The sequence below is a fragment of the Setaria italica genome, chromosome III (assembly GCF_000263155.2).
Source record: "Setaria italica strain Yugu1 chromosome III, Setaria_italica_v2.0, whole genome shotgun sequence".
Lineage (NCBI taxonomy): Eukaryota > Viridiplantae > Streptophyta > Magnoliopsida > Poales > Poaceae > Setaria > Setaria italica.
In genome coordinates, this window is record NC_028452.1 from 7,227,491 (window position 1) to 7,247,502 (window position 20,012).

General features: G+C 47.3%; 2 protein-coding genes across 2 annotated transcripts; one reads left to right on the plus strand and one right to left on the minus strand.

Moving 5' to 3' along the window:
* Positions 1-5,468: 5,468 nt before the first annotated feature.
* Positions 5,469-6,986, plus strand: LOC101757017 (protein ANTAGONIST OF LIKE HETEROCHROMATIN PROTEIN 1-like). The gene has a single exon (XM_022825200.1). The coding sequence runs from the start codon at positions 5,469-5,471 to the stop codon at positions 6,984-6,986; it is 1,518 nt and encodes a 505-aa protein (XP_022680935.1).
* A 9,355-nt stretch (positions 6,987-16,341) lies between these two features.
* LOC101780496 (uncharacterized protein YwkD) lies at positions 16,342-19,980 on the minus strand. The gene is made up of 4 exons (XM_022824829.1): positions 19,770-19,980; positions 17,668-17,757; positions 17,377-17,580; positions 16,342-16,700 (listed from the first exon to the last, which is right to left on the minus strand). Exons 1-4 carry the CDS (start codon positions 19,936-19,938, stop codon positions 16,612-16,614), a joined length of 552 nt encoding a protein of 183 aa, XP_022680564.1. The 5' UTR covers positions 19,939-19,980; the 3' UTR covers positions 16,342-16,611.
* Between the last annotated feature and the right edge of the window lie 32 nt (positions 19,981-20,012).

Genomic DNA, 20,012 nt, shown 5'->3' on the forward strand with positions numbered 1-20,012 from the left:
CAAAGCGTCCGGTTCAGCGGGATGATCCACCGCCGCCTCGCTCTCCCGCGCCGCCTCCGCCCTGCCGCTCCCGCTGCCGCGCCCCTCTTGCGCCGTCGCCACCACCCCGACCCACCTCCGCCACCTCACCTTGTCCCGCCGCCGCTCCTCACCGTCGGTGAGGGGCGAGCGGAGGGGGGAGGGGAGGGGAGGTAGGAGGAGTGGAGGGAGAGAGATAGAGGAGGGAGAGCGCGTGGGAGAGAGAGTGAGAGAGCGTGGAGGGTGGGCCGGCGATGAGATAAGGGCCCTGTTTGGATACGCTTTTCCTAGCCACGTTTGGATTATAATCTAAACGAAGATTTTCTCACTTTTCGCTTCCTGTAGTTCAAGTCTCTGAAACGACTTACCACATAAGCGAGAATCGGTGCAAATAAGCAAAGCATTCGGCGGGATTTTCGCTTATTTCCACGATAAGCCGCTTATAAGCGGAAACAAACGGGGCCAATATAAGGATATGCCGCTTATAAGCGGAAACAAACGAGGCCAAGATAAGGCACCGCACGGAGGAGCGCGTGGAATCACGGCGCCCAAAAATCTAAGGGCTAGTTTGGGAGCCCAACATCCTGCCAGGATCCCGGCCTTTTCCCTGACCCGACGCTCCCCGTGAAAATGCGGCACGGGTCAAAAATTCTTGTCATTTGGAAGCCCACACCGAGGGGCTGGGCGACCCGTTTCCTTGCATTTTCCCCGAGCAGGCCCTCCCCACCTCAAGGGTCTGGCCGCCTCTTCCCCGTGCGGTTTCTTGAGGGACTCAAGCGCCGTCGCCCGTGCGGCTCCCCCTCCCTGCGCCTCGCTGTCGCTGTTCCTCGTCACCTCCCCTGCTCCCTATCCTCCCTGTCGCCTCCTCGTCCCTCCCACCGCCTCCCCATCCTCCCGATGGCGGCGGTGGATACCCGCAAGGCACGCGGTCTTCTTCCCTCAAGCGCTTATCCCATTCGGTGGCCGTCTTCTTGCCGGTGAGTCACCCATCCTCGTCCTTCTCCTCTTCTTGTAGGCGATTGTTTTTTCCTAGCTCGCCCAAGATCTTGTTGTAGCAGGGATATTTTGTTTGTAGGCCTCTTTTTAGCTTTGCTTTGGGGTGCCTTAGATAGTGTTTCTTGCAGCTTTTCCTTCGACAAGGGAGTTGGAGTATTTATGTATGCGCTTGTTCTTGTTAAGTTCGTCCATGATCTAGCAGAGTGACTTGCTTTTTAGGCCACCCTTTAGGTTTGCATTGGGTGCTTGGGTAGTGTTTTGATTCACATGCCTGGATCTAGATTTGCGTAGGGGTTCTTGATTTCACAGATCTAGATTTGAGTGTTAGTCTTATTTGCTCCTCCCATTATACCCACCTATGAAGTTCTTCTTACAGATACAGAAGTGTATATTTTACTACACTTTGTTGGAGCGGTATAGCAGCCTAATGATTTAGTCCCATTTGAATGATATGTTCTTTTTTCTACTGGGAAATGGAGGTTTAAATGATTTCAAAGGCATTGCATACTGATCTTTGAAGTCAAAGGTTTAAATGATAGGTTCTTTTCTCATGGATATCTTTAGGAGCTAGAACTGCTAAATCCTGCAATCACTGTGTAGTGTGTACTATTTTAAGTATATTTGACCTCTTGCTTAAACTAAATGTTAAGGAGAAAATAGCTAAGTTTATTGCGCTATGTTACTAGTAGAAAAGAATTAACCTGTTAGAGAATAGCAATATGATATTATACCGGGAACTATATATGATCCTTAAATCTTGAATAAAACATGAAAGAGGGAATGTATACCTCCATTCTGAGTTTATTTGATTGCAAGCAGTCATTGGCAGGCAAGGGACAAGGTTTGTTCCTCCAGGGCACTGACTTCAGTCTGCAACGATCCTAACATCATGAAATCACCATTTAGATCGACCTTCAGTCTTCCGTTTTCAATCTCAACAGCATTCATTTTGTCCTTGAGCTCATCTACATATGAGTTTCTTTGTATGATTTCTTCCTTCAGCACATGGTTGCCTTGAGTTTAGCACATGGTTGGTTGCCTTACCTTATAGATTGTTAATGGAGGCTAAGACACATAACTGTCTTTTCTAAATGCAATGTCTTTAAATGTTGCCCTCATGTCCTGTCCACTATATGAAAGCTGGTAGTATGCTCAACCCGGCTAATTGTGTATATGATAGCTGGTAGTATGCTCAACCCATCTAATTGAATTTTATCTGTTCTTTTAGTTTCCTGGTCTTTGGCAATTTTTGTCACAGGCTCATAGCCAACTTCTTTTACTTTTAGCATTACGGACATGTACCTCTGCATTACGATTTAGATGTGCTCTTGTTCAAGTATCTGTTCCAGATGCAATTCATGGGTTGGTCCAGTCTGTCAGCAGTGAAGGGTAATTGAAGTCTCCTTTTCATATTCAATCAGCTTGGACAATGGGCTAACGATTGCATCGTCCGAGCCACTTAGTGCCTAGTATGTTTCTTATGCTACCTTTTTCACGTTCTGCTGATATGATGCTGCTTACCTAAATCCTGTTTTACTACCATAACTATATGTTTCTAACATGTATCAGTGGTCCTTTTCTTTTCTTTCTGCACCTCTTTGTTTATGGACTTGCTAAACTTGCCGTGCAAATTTGCAATGCCCTGAAATGATCATGCTTGTAGGAGTGACATGGTTAAAGATGTAGAAAGCTGCAGTCGCTTTGGAGTTTCCTTTTATCCTGTTTTATCCTCGAGTTGGCAAGGCATGCTACAAGACCGTGATCTCAGGCTAGGAGAGGAGTCATCCTTATGTTTTATCATGCATGATCTAGTTGAGACTGTCGTCTGTTTTGTTTATGTAGTGCCGTGAGAACAGAACTTATAGTTAAGACTGCATGTGTGGCTGGAGCTTATTTACATGTCCTTTTGTGACGTTCATGATTTTTTTGAGGTGTCAGATTAGCCCTGTTCGCTTTTGCTTATTTGCAGGGTCTTGTGCTGCAGCTGAACAGCAAGCCGCTCAGCTGCAAAAGTGCTGCACAATGCTATCCAGCTGAAGATGATCGAGGACTAAAGTTTAGTCCCTGTCACATCGAATATTTAGATACTAATTAGGAGGACTAAATATGAGTTAATTATAAAACCAATTGCACAGATGAAGGTTAATTCGTAAGACGAATCTATTAAGCCTAATTAGTGCATGATTTGACAATGTGATGCTACAGTAAATGTATGCTAATCATAAATTAATTAGGTTTAATAGATTCGTCTCGCGAATTAGTCTCCATCTGTGCAATTGGTTTTGTAATTACTCTATATTTAATACTTTTAAAGTATATAAACATTCGATGTGATAAGGACTAAATTTCATGTTGGCTTGCTGCAGCTGGTACAGTTGCTGCTAGGTAGCTGATGTAGCCAGAGCTGCAGCACGCACTACTGAACGGAGCCATTTTGTTATCTGAAGCTGGGTTGCGCTGTCCTGCCGTGTGCTGCCAAACAACAACGGGGAAGGAGGGGGCAAGATTGTCCTGCCATGGAAGGGATTCCGAAATCAAAAAAATCCCTGTAGGATCATTTCATCACGAGGCTAATTAGCCATGTGCTGCCAAATAAAGTCTAAGTGTTTGCGGTGCGTGGATGGGAGGTACCTCTAGTACCGGGTGGGGTACCTCTAGTATCGAGTGGAGCCCCAACCCGGTACTAGAGGGCTAGTACCGGGTTCAAAAGTGACCGGTACTAAACCTCGAAATGAGAGATTATTTTTCTAGTAGTGGTGGAAGCCCAAATCAATCCACGTTACCTCGATCTCATTCTTACTTAACTTGTTGCATAGCTTTGCGGAGGACAACCTTAATCAATCCAAATTGACGTCTCTAAGAATTATGTTTGGACTTCCACTGTTTTTGATTTGGATCATGTACATGTCTGCAGTATAAATTAAACGGTTCGACAGGTATGAAGAAGCATGAGGTTTCATTGAAACAACCAGAATGATGGATGTAGATGGCAGTGGTCAACTGGTCATGGTCCGCCGCGCCGATCCAAGCCAGATGGCACAACACCTCGAGGTCGGGGGTCGGGCAGGTGCAGTCCCTGGCTCACCGCAATATTATAAGATCGCGGGTTATAGAATTTCAACGGAGTGCTCTTGGAAAAATTATTAGCGTTATAGCGTAGCTATAGCAGCTGCTATGACCTTCAACGGTATGAAAAAGATCAACAAAATTTAGACCTAGACATTCATAATTTCATCACCTCATATTTCATACATGTGAGCATTAGTACAAACTACAAACTAAGAAAAATCACAACTCACAAGGTAAATCATAAGTCATAACTTATAGTTAATAAATCACAAGAAGTTTGTAATTCGGATTTAACTCGAAGTTAGCAGTGCTAGGCTATTGAATTTATCAATGCTATTTCACGCTACAGCGCAGTTAGCGGTATTTAACGATAATATTTGCAATATCGTCGCGGCACCCACCTCTAGAAGCTTTAACAACGCTATAGCAGACTATTTGCAACATTGCTCATCGATCACGTCGTCAGGAAAGCCTAGGTCGCCGTCCAGGGTAATCCCGCACGTATAACCCCCCACGTCATGTTAATACTACCACACAAATAACACAATGTATACAAACAGATATTTGAAAAACTATATGCCATGAATATTAATACAAATATATTTTAGAAACACCGTGTGCTGATTAGATACGTGTTTTTACATAAAATTTTTCAGAAATCACCATCTCGAAGATTTGATCATCACTGATGATCAGGTTTTTACACCCATCGAGGTAAGTTGTTTTTCGAGTACACAGTACAGATGCAGACGCTCACATAAACACACACACTTGTTCCTACGAACACACGCATGCAACCCTACACATATGAGTATCTCCGAAAGACTGAGCCAACAATTCTCGAGATTGATGAAGTCATCACTGACACTCGCTATCGACGGGCACGTTGCCTACCCTTCACCGTGGAGGGCCACATTACCAATTAATAATGGATATAAATAGCTGAATTGATAAGCAAAATACATAGCACCAAACATAAACCAAACCTCAGCAAAGCTGGTACCCGCCGGTTTTCGGCAAAGCTGGTATTTCACTTGTGCCGTCCAGACCCACAAATTAAGCAGCTGGCTGAAACTGAAAGGGAGCTACGTCACCTTCCATCGTGCCTCATGGATGATGTCAGCCAAATAGCTCGCTCCCGCTCTGCTCGCCTCTCCCCCACCCTCATCCTCGTCAGCCGCGGCACGCCCAGCAGCAAGCCAGCACCACACACGCCAGCGCTCGCTTCCCCCCTCGTCTCCAATCCCCGCCGCCCGATACGTATATATAAGAAGCCTCACCATCCCAGCTCTCCTGCTCCACCTCACTAGTCACGCATCGGAAGCAACGGCATCTCACGTACGCGGACGCGGCCTCGCAGAAGCTTTCAGACTTCAGAGCAAACTATGGGCACCTTCCACGCGCCGTTCCCCGGCTCCCGGCCCATCTTCCACACAGCCGGCCCCGAGTTCTCCTCCACCACCGCTTCCGCCGACGCCGAATTCTCCTCCATGCTCACCCTCCTCGCCATGCAAGACGACGTCGGCGCCTGCGCGCCCATCCCCGCCGACGCCGCGCCTTTGCCAGCCTTCTTCCCCGATGGACACGACCAACAACCCTTGGCTGGCGTCGGCGTGACGATGCCCCCGCAGATTTTTGTCGATGCGATGGTGACTCCCAGCAGGGTTCACGGCTTCCCAGCTGCGGGCCACGAAGCCACGAACAACGGCGCCTCCCGACCGGCCAAGAGGAAGCGGTGGCCGCAGACGACAAGGTCGCCGCCGTCCGACGACAGCGCTGGCAGCGGGGGCCAGGCCCAGGTGCCGGCAGCAGCGGACAGGGCCAGGGCCAGGCGGCGGGTGTGGGTGCGGGAGCGGAGCACCGAGTGGTGGGACCGCCTGGACGCGCCCGCGTGCCCGGACGCCGAGTTCCGGCGGGCCTTCCGCATGTCCCGCGCCACGTTCAGCGCGCTCTGCGACGCGCTAGGCGGCGCTGTCGCCAAGGAGGACACCGCGCTGCGCGCCGCCGTCCCCGTGCGCCGGCGCGTGGCGGCCTGCCTCTGGCGCCTCGCCACGGGGGAGCCCCTCCGCGAGGTCTCCCGCCGCTTCGGCCTCGGCATCTCCACCTGCCACAGCATCGTGCTCCAGGTCTGCCACGCCCTCGCCACCGTGCTCAAGCCCGGGGCCATCTTCTGGCCGGACGCCCCCGCCGCCGCCGTCGCGGCCAGGTTCGAGGCCGCGTCCGGGATTCCCGGCGTCGTCGGCGCTGTCTGCACCACGCGCGTCCCCATCGTCGCGCCCAAGGCCAACGTCGCCGCGTACTACGACCGCCGCCTGACCACGCGCAACCAGAAGGCGTCCTACTCCGTCGCCGTCCAGGCCGTCGCGGACGCCCACGGCGCGTTCACCGACGTCTTCATCAGCCACGGTTCACTGTCCGACGCCGCCTTGCTCGCCAGGTCGGCGCTCTGCGCGGGCCGAGGCGAGTCGTCTGGCCTGCTCGGGGGCCAGCAATGGCTGGTGGGCGGCGCGAGCTACCCGTTAACGGACTGGATGCTCGTGCCGTACGCGCACCGGAACCTGACGTGGGCGGAACACAAGTTCAACGAGCGAGTCGCGGCGGCGCGCGGCGCGGCGCGGGGCGCGATCCGGCGGCTCAAGGCGCGGTGGCGGTGCCTGCAGCGCCGCACCGAGGTGAAGATGCAGGATCTCCCCAACCTTATCGACGCCTGCTGCGTGCTGCACAATATCTGCGAGCGCGCCGGCGAGGGGCTCGACCCCGACCTCATGCAGTACGAGGTCGACGACGACGAAGATGGCGTCGTCCCCCACGACGACGTGCCCTCTGCAATGGAGGCCCAGGAGCGTGACAGGATCGCGCATGGCCTCCTCCACGGCAACCATGCCAACGACGGAGCTTTTTAGCTGTAGCCTGAATGTGATCCTCATCAAACTCGCAAAGTTCAATGAGCAGAATTGTTCAGGGTTAGCGTGCTGCGTGTGGTACAATTCCCACGAGTAGAAAAACGACATTCCATCCTTAACAAAAATCTTGGTTGTTTTAGGATCCGGGACTAAAGAGGCTTTAGTTCCGGATCTAAATTTCATGGTCCGTAGAAACAACTTTAGTCCCGGTTGGATCCCCACGAGTTACTACAAAAGGATTGCATCCCCTACTTAGTTAGATGTGTTGTGTAAGTGAGATGGTAATTCGCGTGACTTGTGACTTGCGCGTGTGGGGACCCTCCCGAGAATTTATAATATTTTTTTGGTGCAAGATCCTTTAGTCCCGGGTGAAAAACCCAGGATTAAAGGTCGGGACTTTAGTCCCAAATGATTAGTCCTGGTTGGGAAAATCGGAATCTACGAGGTTTCCCAACCGGGACTACTACTCGTTGATTCCATATTTGACCTAGGCCTAGAAAATCACCACATTTAGAAGAAAAGCAATGCAAAGTGTCTAAATATAATTGTCCATCGTGAATTGTTGGTTTGGTTCGTTGTGACGAAACATGCATGACTGAGTTAGAGTCCTTCACTTAGCACGGTGATCTTGTTTTCAGGATTTATTCCATGAATTAACGGTGTTACGTTGTTTTAGTGGTTGGTGACACACCCATCAATATATAGCGAGGCGTATACAGTGACTTCTCAATCTTAAGATATACATACCCAGTATCTTGAAGGTGCTCTTTGGGTTAGTGTGTGTAAGCGTGCCTTCGTATAGGGTGAGTGTGCGGATGCGTGCATGTATATGCAATTATGCATATGTATAGTTAAAATATTTAAGAGAAGAAGCAATGTGTCAATGAGTACTGAAACAAAGTGTCACGGAGTACGGGTGAAATTGTCCGATACCGAACGTCATGAAGGTAAATGTTGAGCCTTAGGTCTTCCACAACGTGGAAGTGATACCCGAAAAAAATATGGGCTACACAGTTTGAATGGGCATCGAATCTTGAAGAGTCGAAGCGTGTAAAATTTTCAGCACCGATACTCCAATCTTCTCTTTTCTTTACAGGCATCACTCTGATAACACGTTGCGGAGGGCCTTATTAAATTCATATAGGGTTACGACTAACACGTCACAAGGATGAGAAGCAAAGTCCGGAGCTCATCGTCAAAGCCGCACAGTCGATGACATCTCCCTACAACCATATTCTTTTTCCCTCCAGTACTATGTAGCAATATTATTGAACCTGCGTCTATATAATAAAAAATTATCTCAGGTGCCGATCCTGCGTGGTGCGCCAGACCGAAGTGTCTGCCGGGGAATGTGTGCACTCCAGATATGCCTTCGTTCGGCGGCCATGCTGCATGACTTGAGAGAGAATAGCATATCGAAGTCCGTGGCCAACAGGTCAACCATCGATGAGTCACCGGGTCGTCCTGAACTTGCTCGTTCATTTTCGGAGCCAAGCCCGGCCAACCTCAACCTGTGTGTACACGTGCGCGCCGAAATGCATGAAATGTGGTATCGCCTGTAGTGGCCGTCCATATATGCATGTAGTATAGCCTGCTGTCTGTCAGGATCAACAGTCTCTATCTTTCTGACAGACACACTGCCTGTCAGCGAGGCAGCAGCAAGAAAGGTCCAATGTTCCATGTGAAGCGACAGTGATACCAGCGAGAATTCGAGGCCCCCTGCCGGTTTGTTTCATGTGAAGCGCTGATCACCTGGTAATCGCTCGACCTCGTCCGATCCGGCATCATGATGGATATCATCGTATCGTATACGGCTGAGGCTGGAGCTGGGCCAGCAATGGGCGAGCAACGGGTCGTCCTATCTCCTCCGCAAGACCGAGGATTTCAGGTCGTCGCCTGAATACGTAGCTAGGGCCGGCCCGTCACATGCTCATGTCGTGTCAGGTAATCCGATCAATAAAGTCAATGAAGTCTGGTCATTCCTCGGTTAATTTCGTGCAGTGTCACTGTCACGTCAAGCCGCACCATGTATATAGGACCGCAGCAATTCAAATAATAAAACTATAATCGTGCATTTCAAACTCAGAAGACAATGGTCAATGGGACCAAATTAAACAAAACCTGTCCATGAATCTGAATATGATATCACACATTGATTAAGCAAAGATCAACGAAACAGCAGCGTGGCAACAGAATTAAAACGGGCAAGTGGCCGGGCAAAAGATTAGAGAGATTCTAGACCATGAAAAGTAGGCAGCTAGCAGGCGGGGTTTTCTTTTGCACAACCGAATGTTGCAACAGTAATGGGGAAAAAAAAGGTTCTGGCTTCAACTCCAAAGAAGCATCAGGACACAAAAACATTATAGTGAGCATCACAGACTACGGGCCTATTATTTGAGCATTTGTTTCTAATCCTGGGAAAGCTACCAGGGCCCTCGATTGACGCCTAGACGCAGACGCAAACGCAGCTGCCTGGCTCGAGAGCGCATCAAACAAGCCCTGTAAGCATCACAATTCACACACCTATGATGATAGAGAAAATAAAACCTCATGACCATACTCCATTTCGTCCGAATAATTAATTTTAGATTTTTTTAAAAAAAATATGTGCACGTCACACCCAGTTTATCATATAGGAGTACGAAATGTGGCATGGAGAAGAAAACGCCAAAGTTATAAGGGAAGAAATGTCATTTCATTCATTCTAAGGTAGTTACAGCACGTAGTTAGAGCCTATTTGGAACGAAGGAAAGGAAAGTACAGAAAAAGAAAAAACGCAGGGGTAGGAATGGGATGTAGTGGTAAAATAGAGGAATGAAAATGGTAGGAAAATTTAATTGAGTATTGCCTAATTTTCTTAGAACCAATATGATTTTTTTCCATTTTTCAAGTCATCATTAACGAGTAGGGTTATATTTTCCTGAGGAAAAGGCTCATTTAATTACTTAATTGTACTCCCTCCATCTATGTTTATAAGGCATGGTAAGACTTGGCACGGTCTTCCAAATAACACTTTGACCATTCATTTATCTTATACTCCCGTCCAGAAATGATAGGCGTATTTGAACTGGGGAAAAGTCCTTCAAAGTAGATTTTAACTCTTAATTTCTCTTATAATATAATATCAATCGCTAAAAACTCAATGTCATCTCAAAATAAATTTAAGTGAAAATATATTAATGCAAAATTTATATACTAAATATGCTTATAATTTAACTAATTGTTGGTCAAAGTTTGTAAAGTTTGACTTTTGATTGATCAAAATACGCCTATCATTTCTGGACAGAGGAAGTATTATATTATTTATAGTTATAAATTTATGATCATTGTAAAGTATATTGATCACGAATCCAACCATGTGAAGTTTACATTATAAAAAATAAAAAACTAATAGTCAAATTATTGGTCAAAACTTGCAAAATTTGAATCTTAATATGTGCGCGCGCCTTACAAATAAATACAGAGGGAGTATAAGCCAACCAGCTAGCCCACACACCACTAAACGACCTAGTACTTATTTTTACAGAAAAGCTATACGACACTCATCATTTTTGGGAGCTTCTACACGTGATTTTTTTTCTTGCTCTTTTGTGCTGTCTTCCGTGCTCCGGCAGGCCATGGCTTAGGGTTTTGGGGTTCAAGACCTCGGGATTGGGAATTTTGGGGGGGAGGGTCCAGCAAGTTAGTTTAAAGGGAAGGCCGGGGGTGACCAACCGGTCCGGTGAAGGTGGTGGGCATGGGGGCGGTGAGACCAGTGGCAGTGGCGCTGCCAACCCAAGCAGTGGAGGAGGCTAGTTGGGCTAAATAGGGGCAAGGGCGACGATGGTGGCGACGGCGGTGGTGCGAGGCAGAGGCAGAGGGATGGGGAGGTGGCTGCCACGAGCGGCTAGCACCGTTGTGGCAGGGTAGCGGGTCGTTTGGGTGGCGGTGGAGCGGCGACCAGCGAGCTTAGAAAAGGAGAGATGCATTAGGAAGAATGGAGGTTGAAGAAAATGGCTTAGGTGTTCGATTTGTATCATGCAGCCACAAAATTCAGGTGTCAAGAGCTCGAATAATACATAGACAATCCCTATTTTATCCCTTTCATATTGCATATTTTCTTTCCATCCTCAGGCAACCTTATCTCTTCCGCAAGCACTGCCTGCCTGTGTAGTCCATGCCTCCGTGGCCTCTCGCTCATATCACACCATCATGTTTAACCCCTGCATCCAACTCCCAAGCACAAAGAGCAGGCCCTCAATGCCTTTCCCATCAAGAAGCCTGCTCTTGCACATGCACTTGGTCCGCGAAGAATGTGAGAAAAGGCGTGCTTGATGGTGAGATGTCTCTGTAGCTTTGCATATCGATTCGGCGCCGACAGCTGGCCGTCAGGATCCAATTGCTTCTGGTTTCTCTCGCCTCCATTTTTTCCCCGCACTCATTTTCTCTTGCACACGCGTGCGCTTTGGGCATTCACGAAAACTTTGGGCTGGAGTGGATGTTCTTGTTCGTGCGTTTTGTGAAGAAACGAGAGTCTTTTCCAGAGGAATGGTTAGCTTCCTTCCTCCGTTCCAAACGACGCGTGCAGAACCTAGGAATTGTATTCCTTCTAAATTCCATTTGAAATTCGGCCTTATTAGATGGAGAGAGATCAGCTACCATATCTACAGTCGGTAACTGTTCCGTCACGTGCTATGAAATTTGATGTGTCGTTGAAAAAAACCCACAGGCATATGCAGCCATCGTCGTCCCTTGCAAGCCACCAAGAAACGTCGAGGTCGATGGACGGCCGGGCAGCTGCAGTCCACAAACAATGCGGCGGGGACGCGTATGTCACGTGTGGTTATATGTCACGTTAGTGTGGTAAACCCCGACCCCCCTGCACCGCTGCACGGCTGCACGGCACGTTGATAAGAACACATGTCTATCCCGATTAGGCTCGTCCAACTGCCGTCCAAATCAATCATAGTCTCCGGTTCCTCAAAACACTCTTAATAGCAATGCTGACATGTGCATATGCAGTACTACATGAATACTATCATGTTTGATACTCTCTCCATTCAACAAGAACAGGTATATTCTTTTGGTCTTTATCTTTAAAATCTAGACTTTGATGACTATATTGTTTTCTCACACGTCAATTATAGTTCCAAAATCAATTTGAGTGAAAGCATTTTGAAATACATATGAATCTAATTGTACAATTGTACAGGCTATATATACATGCTTCTTAATTAAACTAAATGCGGTCAAAATTTATAAAACTTTTCCAAAACAAAATATACCTTGCAGTTTTGAACATACAGGGGCGTCAAGTTATCCGCATTTCAGGAATTAAGAAGAACCTTCACATGATGTAACCACCGTTTCACGATGCAAATCAAATTATTCAATAGAAACATGAAGCATCACTTAGCGGTCTTGATGTTTAGTGTTACTTGCATCGATATACATAAAATGATACTTTGACAGCGGCATGTGGACACTAAGACCGACAACTGGTGGGCTCGGTTTTGGCCAATACATTTTGAACACAATTTGATCAAATTTATCAAGTTTAATAAGGAAAAGCTACATGGTACCCACTACGTCCATGTTTATTTGACCTCCTGTGCACTTTTGGACCATTGGTTTTTGGGATCTCCAAATTAAAGTCAGAATATGTGCTTCTAGATATCAGTTTTATTTGGAAATCGGAATGATTTTGGCTAACGACCGCCGGTTTTCGGCGAAGTTCACTTCAGTGCTGCCGTCCAGGCCAACAGATCGATCCGTCCACATGGAGCAGCAGCTGCTGTGAGAAACGCGCACCTGTACAGCTCCGACGGAGGACCCACGTCACCCACGCGTCAGCTCGCTCTACTCGCTTCTCCTCCCTCGCTCCACCGGAACCAGCGTGCTGTGCAAACCATATGGGCACCTTCCTCGCGCCGCTTTCGTCTCCCCAACCCATCTTCAACGCCGCCAACGACCCGGAATTCTCCCCCATCCTCGCCATGAACGATGACGACGTCGGCGAGCCGCCACGGGCCGACGAGACCTTCGCTGCCGCCGATAGCACCACTCTCCCTGCCTTCTTCGTCGACCAACACGACCAACCCGCCGCCATGCTGTTCCGGGCGCCGGTTTCCCTTGGCCCGCCACCGCCACTTGCCCCGGTTGATGCTGCGCACCATGACGGCTCGGCCGGCGCCTCGCGGCCGGCCAAGAGAGGGCGGGGGCAGCAGACGACAGGCTCGCCGTCCGCCGGAAGCGGCGGCGAGAACACGGGCCAGGCGGCGGGAGGAGCTAGCGCCAGGGCCAGCCGCCGGGTGTGGGTACGGGAGCGGAGCACCGAGTGGTGGGACGGCCTGAACGCGCCCACGTGCCCGGACGCCGAGTTCCGGCGCGCCTTCCGCATGTGCAAGAAGGCGTCCGTACTACGACCGCAGCCTCACGGAGAGGAACAAGAAGGCGTCCTACTCCGTCGCCGTGCAGGCCGTCTCGGACGCCGACGGCGCGTTCACGAACGTCTACGTCGGCCTCCCGGGATCGCTGTCGGACGCCGCCGTGCTCGGCAGCTCGGCGCTGTGCGCGCGCTGCGGCGACGCCGGGCTGCTCGGGGGGTTGCACGGGCAGGAACAGTGGCTGGTGGGCGGCGCGAGCTACCCGCTCACGGACTGGATGCTCGTTTCGTACACGCACCAGAACATGACGTGGACGCAGCACCGGTTCAATGAGCGGGTCGCGGCGGCGCGCGGCGGGGCAATGGGCGCGGTCCGGCGGCTAAAGGCGCGGTGGCGGTGCCTGCAGCGGCGCACCGAGGTGAAGATGCAGGACCTTCCCAGCCTGATCGCCGCCTGCTGCGTGGTGCACAACTTCTGCGAGCGCGCCGGCGAGGGGCTCGATTCCGACCTCATGCAGTACGAGCTCGACGACGACGAGGGCGACGTCGATCACGATGCAGCGCCCTCGGCAGCGGCCGTGCTGGCGCGGGAGAGGATCGCGCACGGCCTCCATGGCAGCCACGCTATAGAGAATAGCGACATGGCATTTCAATTGTAGCCTGCATAGATCCTCTCCGTTCAGTGAGCGTGATTATATTGTTGCAGCATGCATGGCACATCGTCACACTGAAAAATTGCAGGTCTTGTAACAAGGATGTTGGAAAGCTCATGTTCCCAGATCATAAGAGGATTATCATAAGAGGCACAATTTCTGATAGGATTTTATTTTGCAAGCACCTGGCAGCGGCAGGAACTTGATAAGAATTTGACCTAGAATTTGCAACAGAATATGTACTCCAAGTCTTCAAGCGTGCCGAAGATCCATCGCTCTCTATCGATCCAAGTTTACTTCGGTAGGAAGAAGCAGGAAATCAGAATCTCAATATCATCTTATGTGAGACTTAGTAACCTGATAATCATGTGTGCACCTATTTCATATTGCAAATCATGTTATATTTGGTTAAGGAACCGGAAATTTGTTCAAGTATATGCTTAAATTTTGCTTTAGCTTTTCTCGAAACAAAAATGAATTAGCCAAAGTCACACTTATGGTTTGTTTTAAGATGAGAAAGTTCCTTGTATCGTATGCCACTGGAAATTATGCAACTCTCATGTACCAAAAACCTCACTTTCTTTCTATGCCACCTGTCTGGTTCAAATTTGTGATCCTGGGTCGATACCGCATGTTCACAACATTAGTTAATGAGTGCACACAAACCTGTGTACATAGTTGTAGACCAAACAAAATAACTGAACCAATAGCATTATTAGCTGAACATTCAGTCTGTACTTCTTCTTCCCCCACTTCTGCCCATTGCAGGTTCTTAGAGTCATTATTTTTCTTCTGCTGCCAATTGCAAGACTGCAAGGTGGCACCAAAATCTTGCTACTTCTTTGCCATCCTATATGCGCTTGGATGTTTTCACCTGAAGCTAGTAATAAAGGGTACTCAAACTCAACAGAAAGAGGCTAAGCGTGCAGTGGACAGATTTTCTAGAACACAAGTTATTTGTGCATCCCCGTTTGGGTTACAAATTTACAAAATATAGGTAACTCAGTGCAAAATTATCAAAAAAAAGAGAGAACATATGTCCACACTTCACAGTGAGAATTTATTTTTGTCAGTTGTGGAAGGAAGCGCCTGATCGTTTCTTTGGATGCATGGCTTGTGCTTCATGGTCGTTGTTGGACATCCAATCGCCTACCCAATAAAGATGACTGCACCTTCCCAGAATACTGGATTCGTGCTAGGAAGAACGTCCCCAAGCAAAGACCACCGTAAAATGTTCCAGGTCAATAGGTCATGCAGGGTGCTTCGGCAACCTGGATAGCCGCCTCGGTTCTGACTCAGTTAGCAGCGGAGCATTGTAACGTAGGTTGGGCGTGTGGCTTTCCGCACCCTTTCCCTCTTCTTTCTCGGCTCTTTTTTCCCCCTTTTTTCCCCTCTCTCGCGTTCTTTGTCTGTGTAAGATCTGTAACATAGGTCGCATGTACTGTTTTTTCTTTGCTACTCTATTCCCTAATTAATGAAAAAAACGTGCTATGCAAGTTCTCAGGAAAAGAAAAAAGAAAAGATAAAGCGGAGTCAGCAATGGAGTCAGGGTACTAATCCACACGTACAGTTTGATCCGGAAAGTCATTGGAAATTGCAGGTGCCAGAATCAACAACGTAGGTCTAAGTTAAAGCTGGGAAAGTTAACGTGGGCCTATTCGCTTCAGCTTATAAGCCGGCTGAAAAGTTGAAACGGCTGATTTGTTGTGAGAGAAAAATACTGTTTGGTGGCTGATAAGCCAGCTGAATAAGCTGAAGCGAACAGGCCCACATTTTCTGGAGTTCCCAACAGGTTTGATTATTTGTACACAAGTAACGACTTCAACGTGCCATCAAAACCAAGTACAATGAGCACTTGTTGCTTAACCGAAACCCTGTCATCGGAGGATTGTCCAAGCTTGCTGGAGAAACCAAACCGCCTCCACTAACCCTTAACCTGCTTGGCTGCTTGTTGGTGATGATCATCGGAGTTTGGAGACGGAGAAAGTGCACAATAAAGGGGAGGACAAGAAAATATTGAGCTTAAAGTGTAGTGACTTAGAGAAACACTTGATTGCATTATAGGATTCCCCTTTCGTAAGAATATAAGCGCTCTCCCGAATAGAGGTTAATGTCAGCAGTTGGGTCCCGACTAAACTCATACAGTAACATACAAAATGCTTGAAGAATCTTCATAGAAACCTTCACATTAGAATGTGCTTTGCACATAACTTGGGATGCAAGTGAGTTTCTCCGCGAAACATACCTCCTTTTCCCTTCGGAGTTTTCTTTTCCCTCCACTGAAGTGTGCTTGGCGAGAAGTTGAAGTTCAGAACAGATGTACAAGGCACAAAAGATAATAGATATCAAATGCCAGATGTCCAGAACCATAGTCGTATAATTTGGTAAATGATTACGTGATTACGGTTTCAAGTTTCACGCCCTCTGAGTAATAGAAACCATGAAACAAGTCAACCTCAAATACTTGACTGATATGCCATATGTACAAGCTGTATTCCCTTGCCGGATCTTGGTAGCTACAAGCAAGGTTTAGGACCTCTAGGTATAGTGTACTCTGACAAGAGTAAAGTCTATGAGATGTTCTAGCGGAAAAGGCATCTTTCAGTTGCTACACTTGGGTGAACTCCAACGCATTCCCATCTGGGTCTCTTGCGAAGATCGCTGGGCGCCCAGATTTGCTGAGTGTGTAGCTGATTCCTGCATTTCAGTTTAATAGCAAGGCCATCAGATTTTAAGATGGTTGGTAAAGGAATGGTGATACTGTTATGCTGAATGATGATCGTATCCAATGATAACATTATTTGACGGGAACTGTGGGGAGTTCCCCCACAGCATATATTTTTCAATTTTCAAGGGACTGAGTGTCATAAAAGAAAAAAAAGCAGTTAGGAAAGAGGTAATGTCAAGCTCTACATAAAAACTGAAACACGAGTCTCATGTTACAGTCATGTGGATCTAACTTACTTCATAGGAAATTTGTTGAACAGACTACTGATGGATTATCAGAAAATCATCATTAAGATGACTGTAAAAAGTTATAGCTACTTCTGAACAGTCAACAACGCTGTGACAAAATGCTTGCTTAAAACCATGTGCAAGTTTTTATGGAACCTATTTCCCCCCAAGCGTGATTTTTATTTAGCAAGTCAGCTGCAAAACGAACACTGGTAGGCTATTCTTAGAAGTTTTGGCTCAAATAAACATGTCACAGCTTAATCTGTATAGCTATTTCATTAATAGTACAAGCAGTTATTTTAGGATGGTAGAAGGCATATATAATCAACAACACAAAGATTCAGGCAAGGAAGACAAAAGAAGAGTATCTACAGTGCAGAATGAGCAGCAGACAAGGAAAGTAAATATTCAGGCATACCAGCTTTGTCAAATATTTCTTTCAGCTTCGTTACATCTTTGATTGCTAAACAGGTATGACGATCGCGCCCACCGTGCTCTGGGCGTCCTGTCAGAGGATCAGGATTTGGCAGCTCCATCAAGTGGATCATCTCAGAACCAACCCAGAGCCAAGCCCCTCTGTATGGAAGCTTGTCAGTTGGCCTAGCAGGATTCACCTTAAGACCTGATTGACCAATGCTTCAGTTAGCTTTACAAGCACCACTGCAGAACAGCAGAAACAAGGAACATATAGAACAGACAGCTAGCTTACCTAGGAGATCTTTGTAGAATGCCATTGACCTTTCAAGATTTTCACACAGAATTCCAACATGATGAAGGCTAACAACTCCATAATCAGGCTCTGCAACGAAGATCAGGCAACGATTTTGTTTAGACAAAATCTAGCTAATGGAAGTTCAATAAAACATACATGTTTGTGTCTGTAGCCACGAGAATGCTGAATATTCCATGGTAGGAGTAAATAAGGCTAGTAATAACTCCCTTCTACTGAGAGGTGAAGACCTGCTAAACACTTTACATCATTGTCATAGATTTGCTAATATATTATAGTATAACATACAAATAAAAGCAAAAAAGGATGCCAAACCCTCTCCATTTTGGAGAGGGGGTGATGTGGGCTGCCATAGCTAGGATTGGCTATAGGTGGCAAATAGGAGATGGTAAGCAAGTTAAGTTTTGGGAAGACAACTGGCTGGCCTCAGCTACCTTGGCAGTGTTGTTTTAGGATGTGTATATTTTAGTTAATAAGCATTCAGCTACTGTAGCTGATCTGTGGGATGACACCAATCTGTGATGTGTGCCTTTAGAAGGCGTGTGGGGAACCAGATCAGGAGGATGCTCTGATCTGACAGTAACACCTCCTCAGGGGTGTATTCTTCCCAATCCTTGTACAGAATCATCAATTTCAGGGGCTTCAACCATGTGTTTGCATCAAACTGCATGTGCCGCCCAGGGTACATGTTTTCTTGTGGCTGCTCGGGATAACTAGCTAAGAGGAGGAAAGTAGAAGATGAAACTTGCCTTCTTTTGTTGTAAAAAAAAGAAGGCATTCACCACTTCTTTGAGTGTGTAGTAGCAAAAAAAAATATGGTGCTGCTTCGCTTCATCAATTTGCATGCTGTCATTTGCTCTGAATCAATAGCCAAGATTTTTTATTTGTGATAAAAAGCATGCAGCTCTCAATGTATTGAGCTGTGCTACTCTGTAGGGGCTGTGGAAGCTAAGGAACCATTGGTGTTTTCAGAAAGGAACTTGTCTGGACATGCCGATGGTGTGACGCCAGGTGATCCCAATATTCAAGAGTTAGATGCTGGTCTGCCCAACACAACACCTTGATAGTTGATACATACAAGAAATGGGCAGAAAAGCTGGAATATATGGTGTCAAAACCAGAGAGGCTATATCAGATGGATGGTGTGCATCACGATGCGCAATCTAACACTCCATATTGGTGGCAAAGGTGAGTTGGGCAAGCAAATTCTGTGGCTACTGCCGCTGGTCCAGCTACAGTTACAGCAGTAACGTGCTCTGAGCTGCACACGAGGATACTGGATCCTGTATATGAATGGCTCTATGTAGCAGTTGTGAGTCCTAGTTCTATGTATATGTAGGCCTGCATCATATGGGAGTGTTTTGCTGTTTCTTGTCAAGAAAGTGGTGGAAGTAGGTAGAACTGTAATTGTTTCTTTGAATTGGAACAAAAATGATGAAATATTTGGTCATGTTGCAACCTGTATGGACCAGGGCTTTAGTCCCTGGAACTCTAAAACAATAACATACAAACCAACAATGTCAAAGAAAAATGTAGAAAGCATGAGTGAGCACTGAGTAGTAACCAATGGCCGTTTGTTCAGCAACCATGTTTCAGTAGGTAAGATGCTGTCACGAATTATACTAGTAGCAGTCGTCGTTCCATAGAACAATTTCAATGTATTTTTTCTATGGACATAATATAAACAACTTTAAAAAATTGAAAACAATAATATTTGTATGATTCAAAGCATGAACATCTGGATGGGACTTTTCTCTCTTCTTGGCAAAGAAGAGCAGCCACAAAATTGGATCTTTTTTTTTAGCATGACACAAAATTGGATCTTCAACTTTGGAACCAGTACTAAAATAGATCCTTGAGTACTAGCTCAGCTAAATGCACAATTATATACTGCAACAAGGTTATATAGGACAGAGACTGCCCAGTCAAGAGCCCAAATTCAGTAATTCAACCACTAATAATCACGGGAACATTTAATCACCTAAAAAATTCTATTCATACAGAGCAAGAGACCTCCCTTCTGCATAATCGAGAGAATTTATCAATTTAATAACAGGCACCAGCAAGAACCAATAACTCACCCTGGGCCGGCTCCTGCGCGGTGATGAGCTGCTGCTCCCCGCCTGTGGCGACCGAAAGGCGTGTGCGGACGCGGCGGGTCGCGGCTGCGTAGGAGGCAGGCTGCGCCCTGGCGGCCGCGGAGCTGGATGCGGATTGGAGGGGAAGAGACGCGACACACCTCGTCGCCATTTCTGCCTTCCTGGGAATGGAAAGAGATGCTCGCGTCGTTTGTGGGCTTTATGGGCCTCTATTTTTGTGTGGCT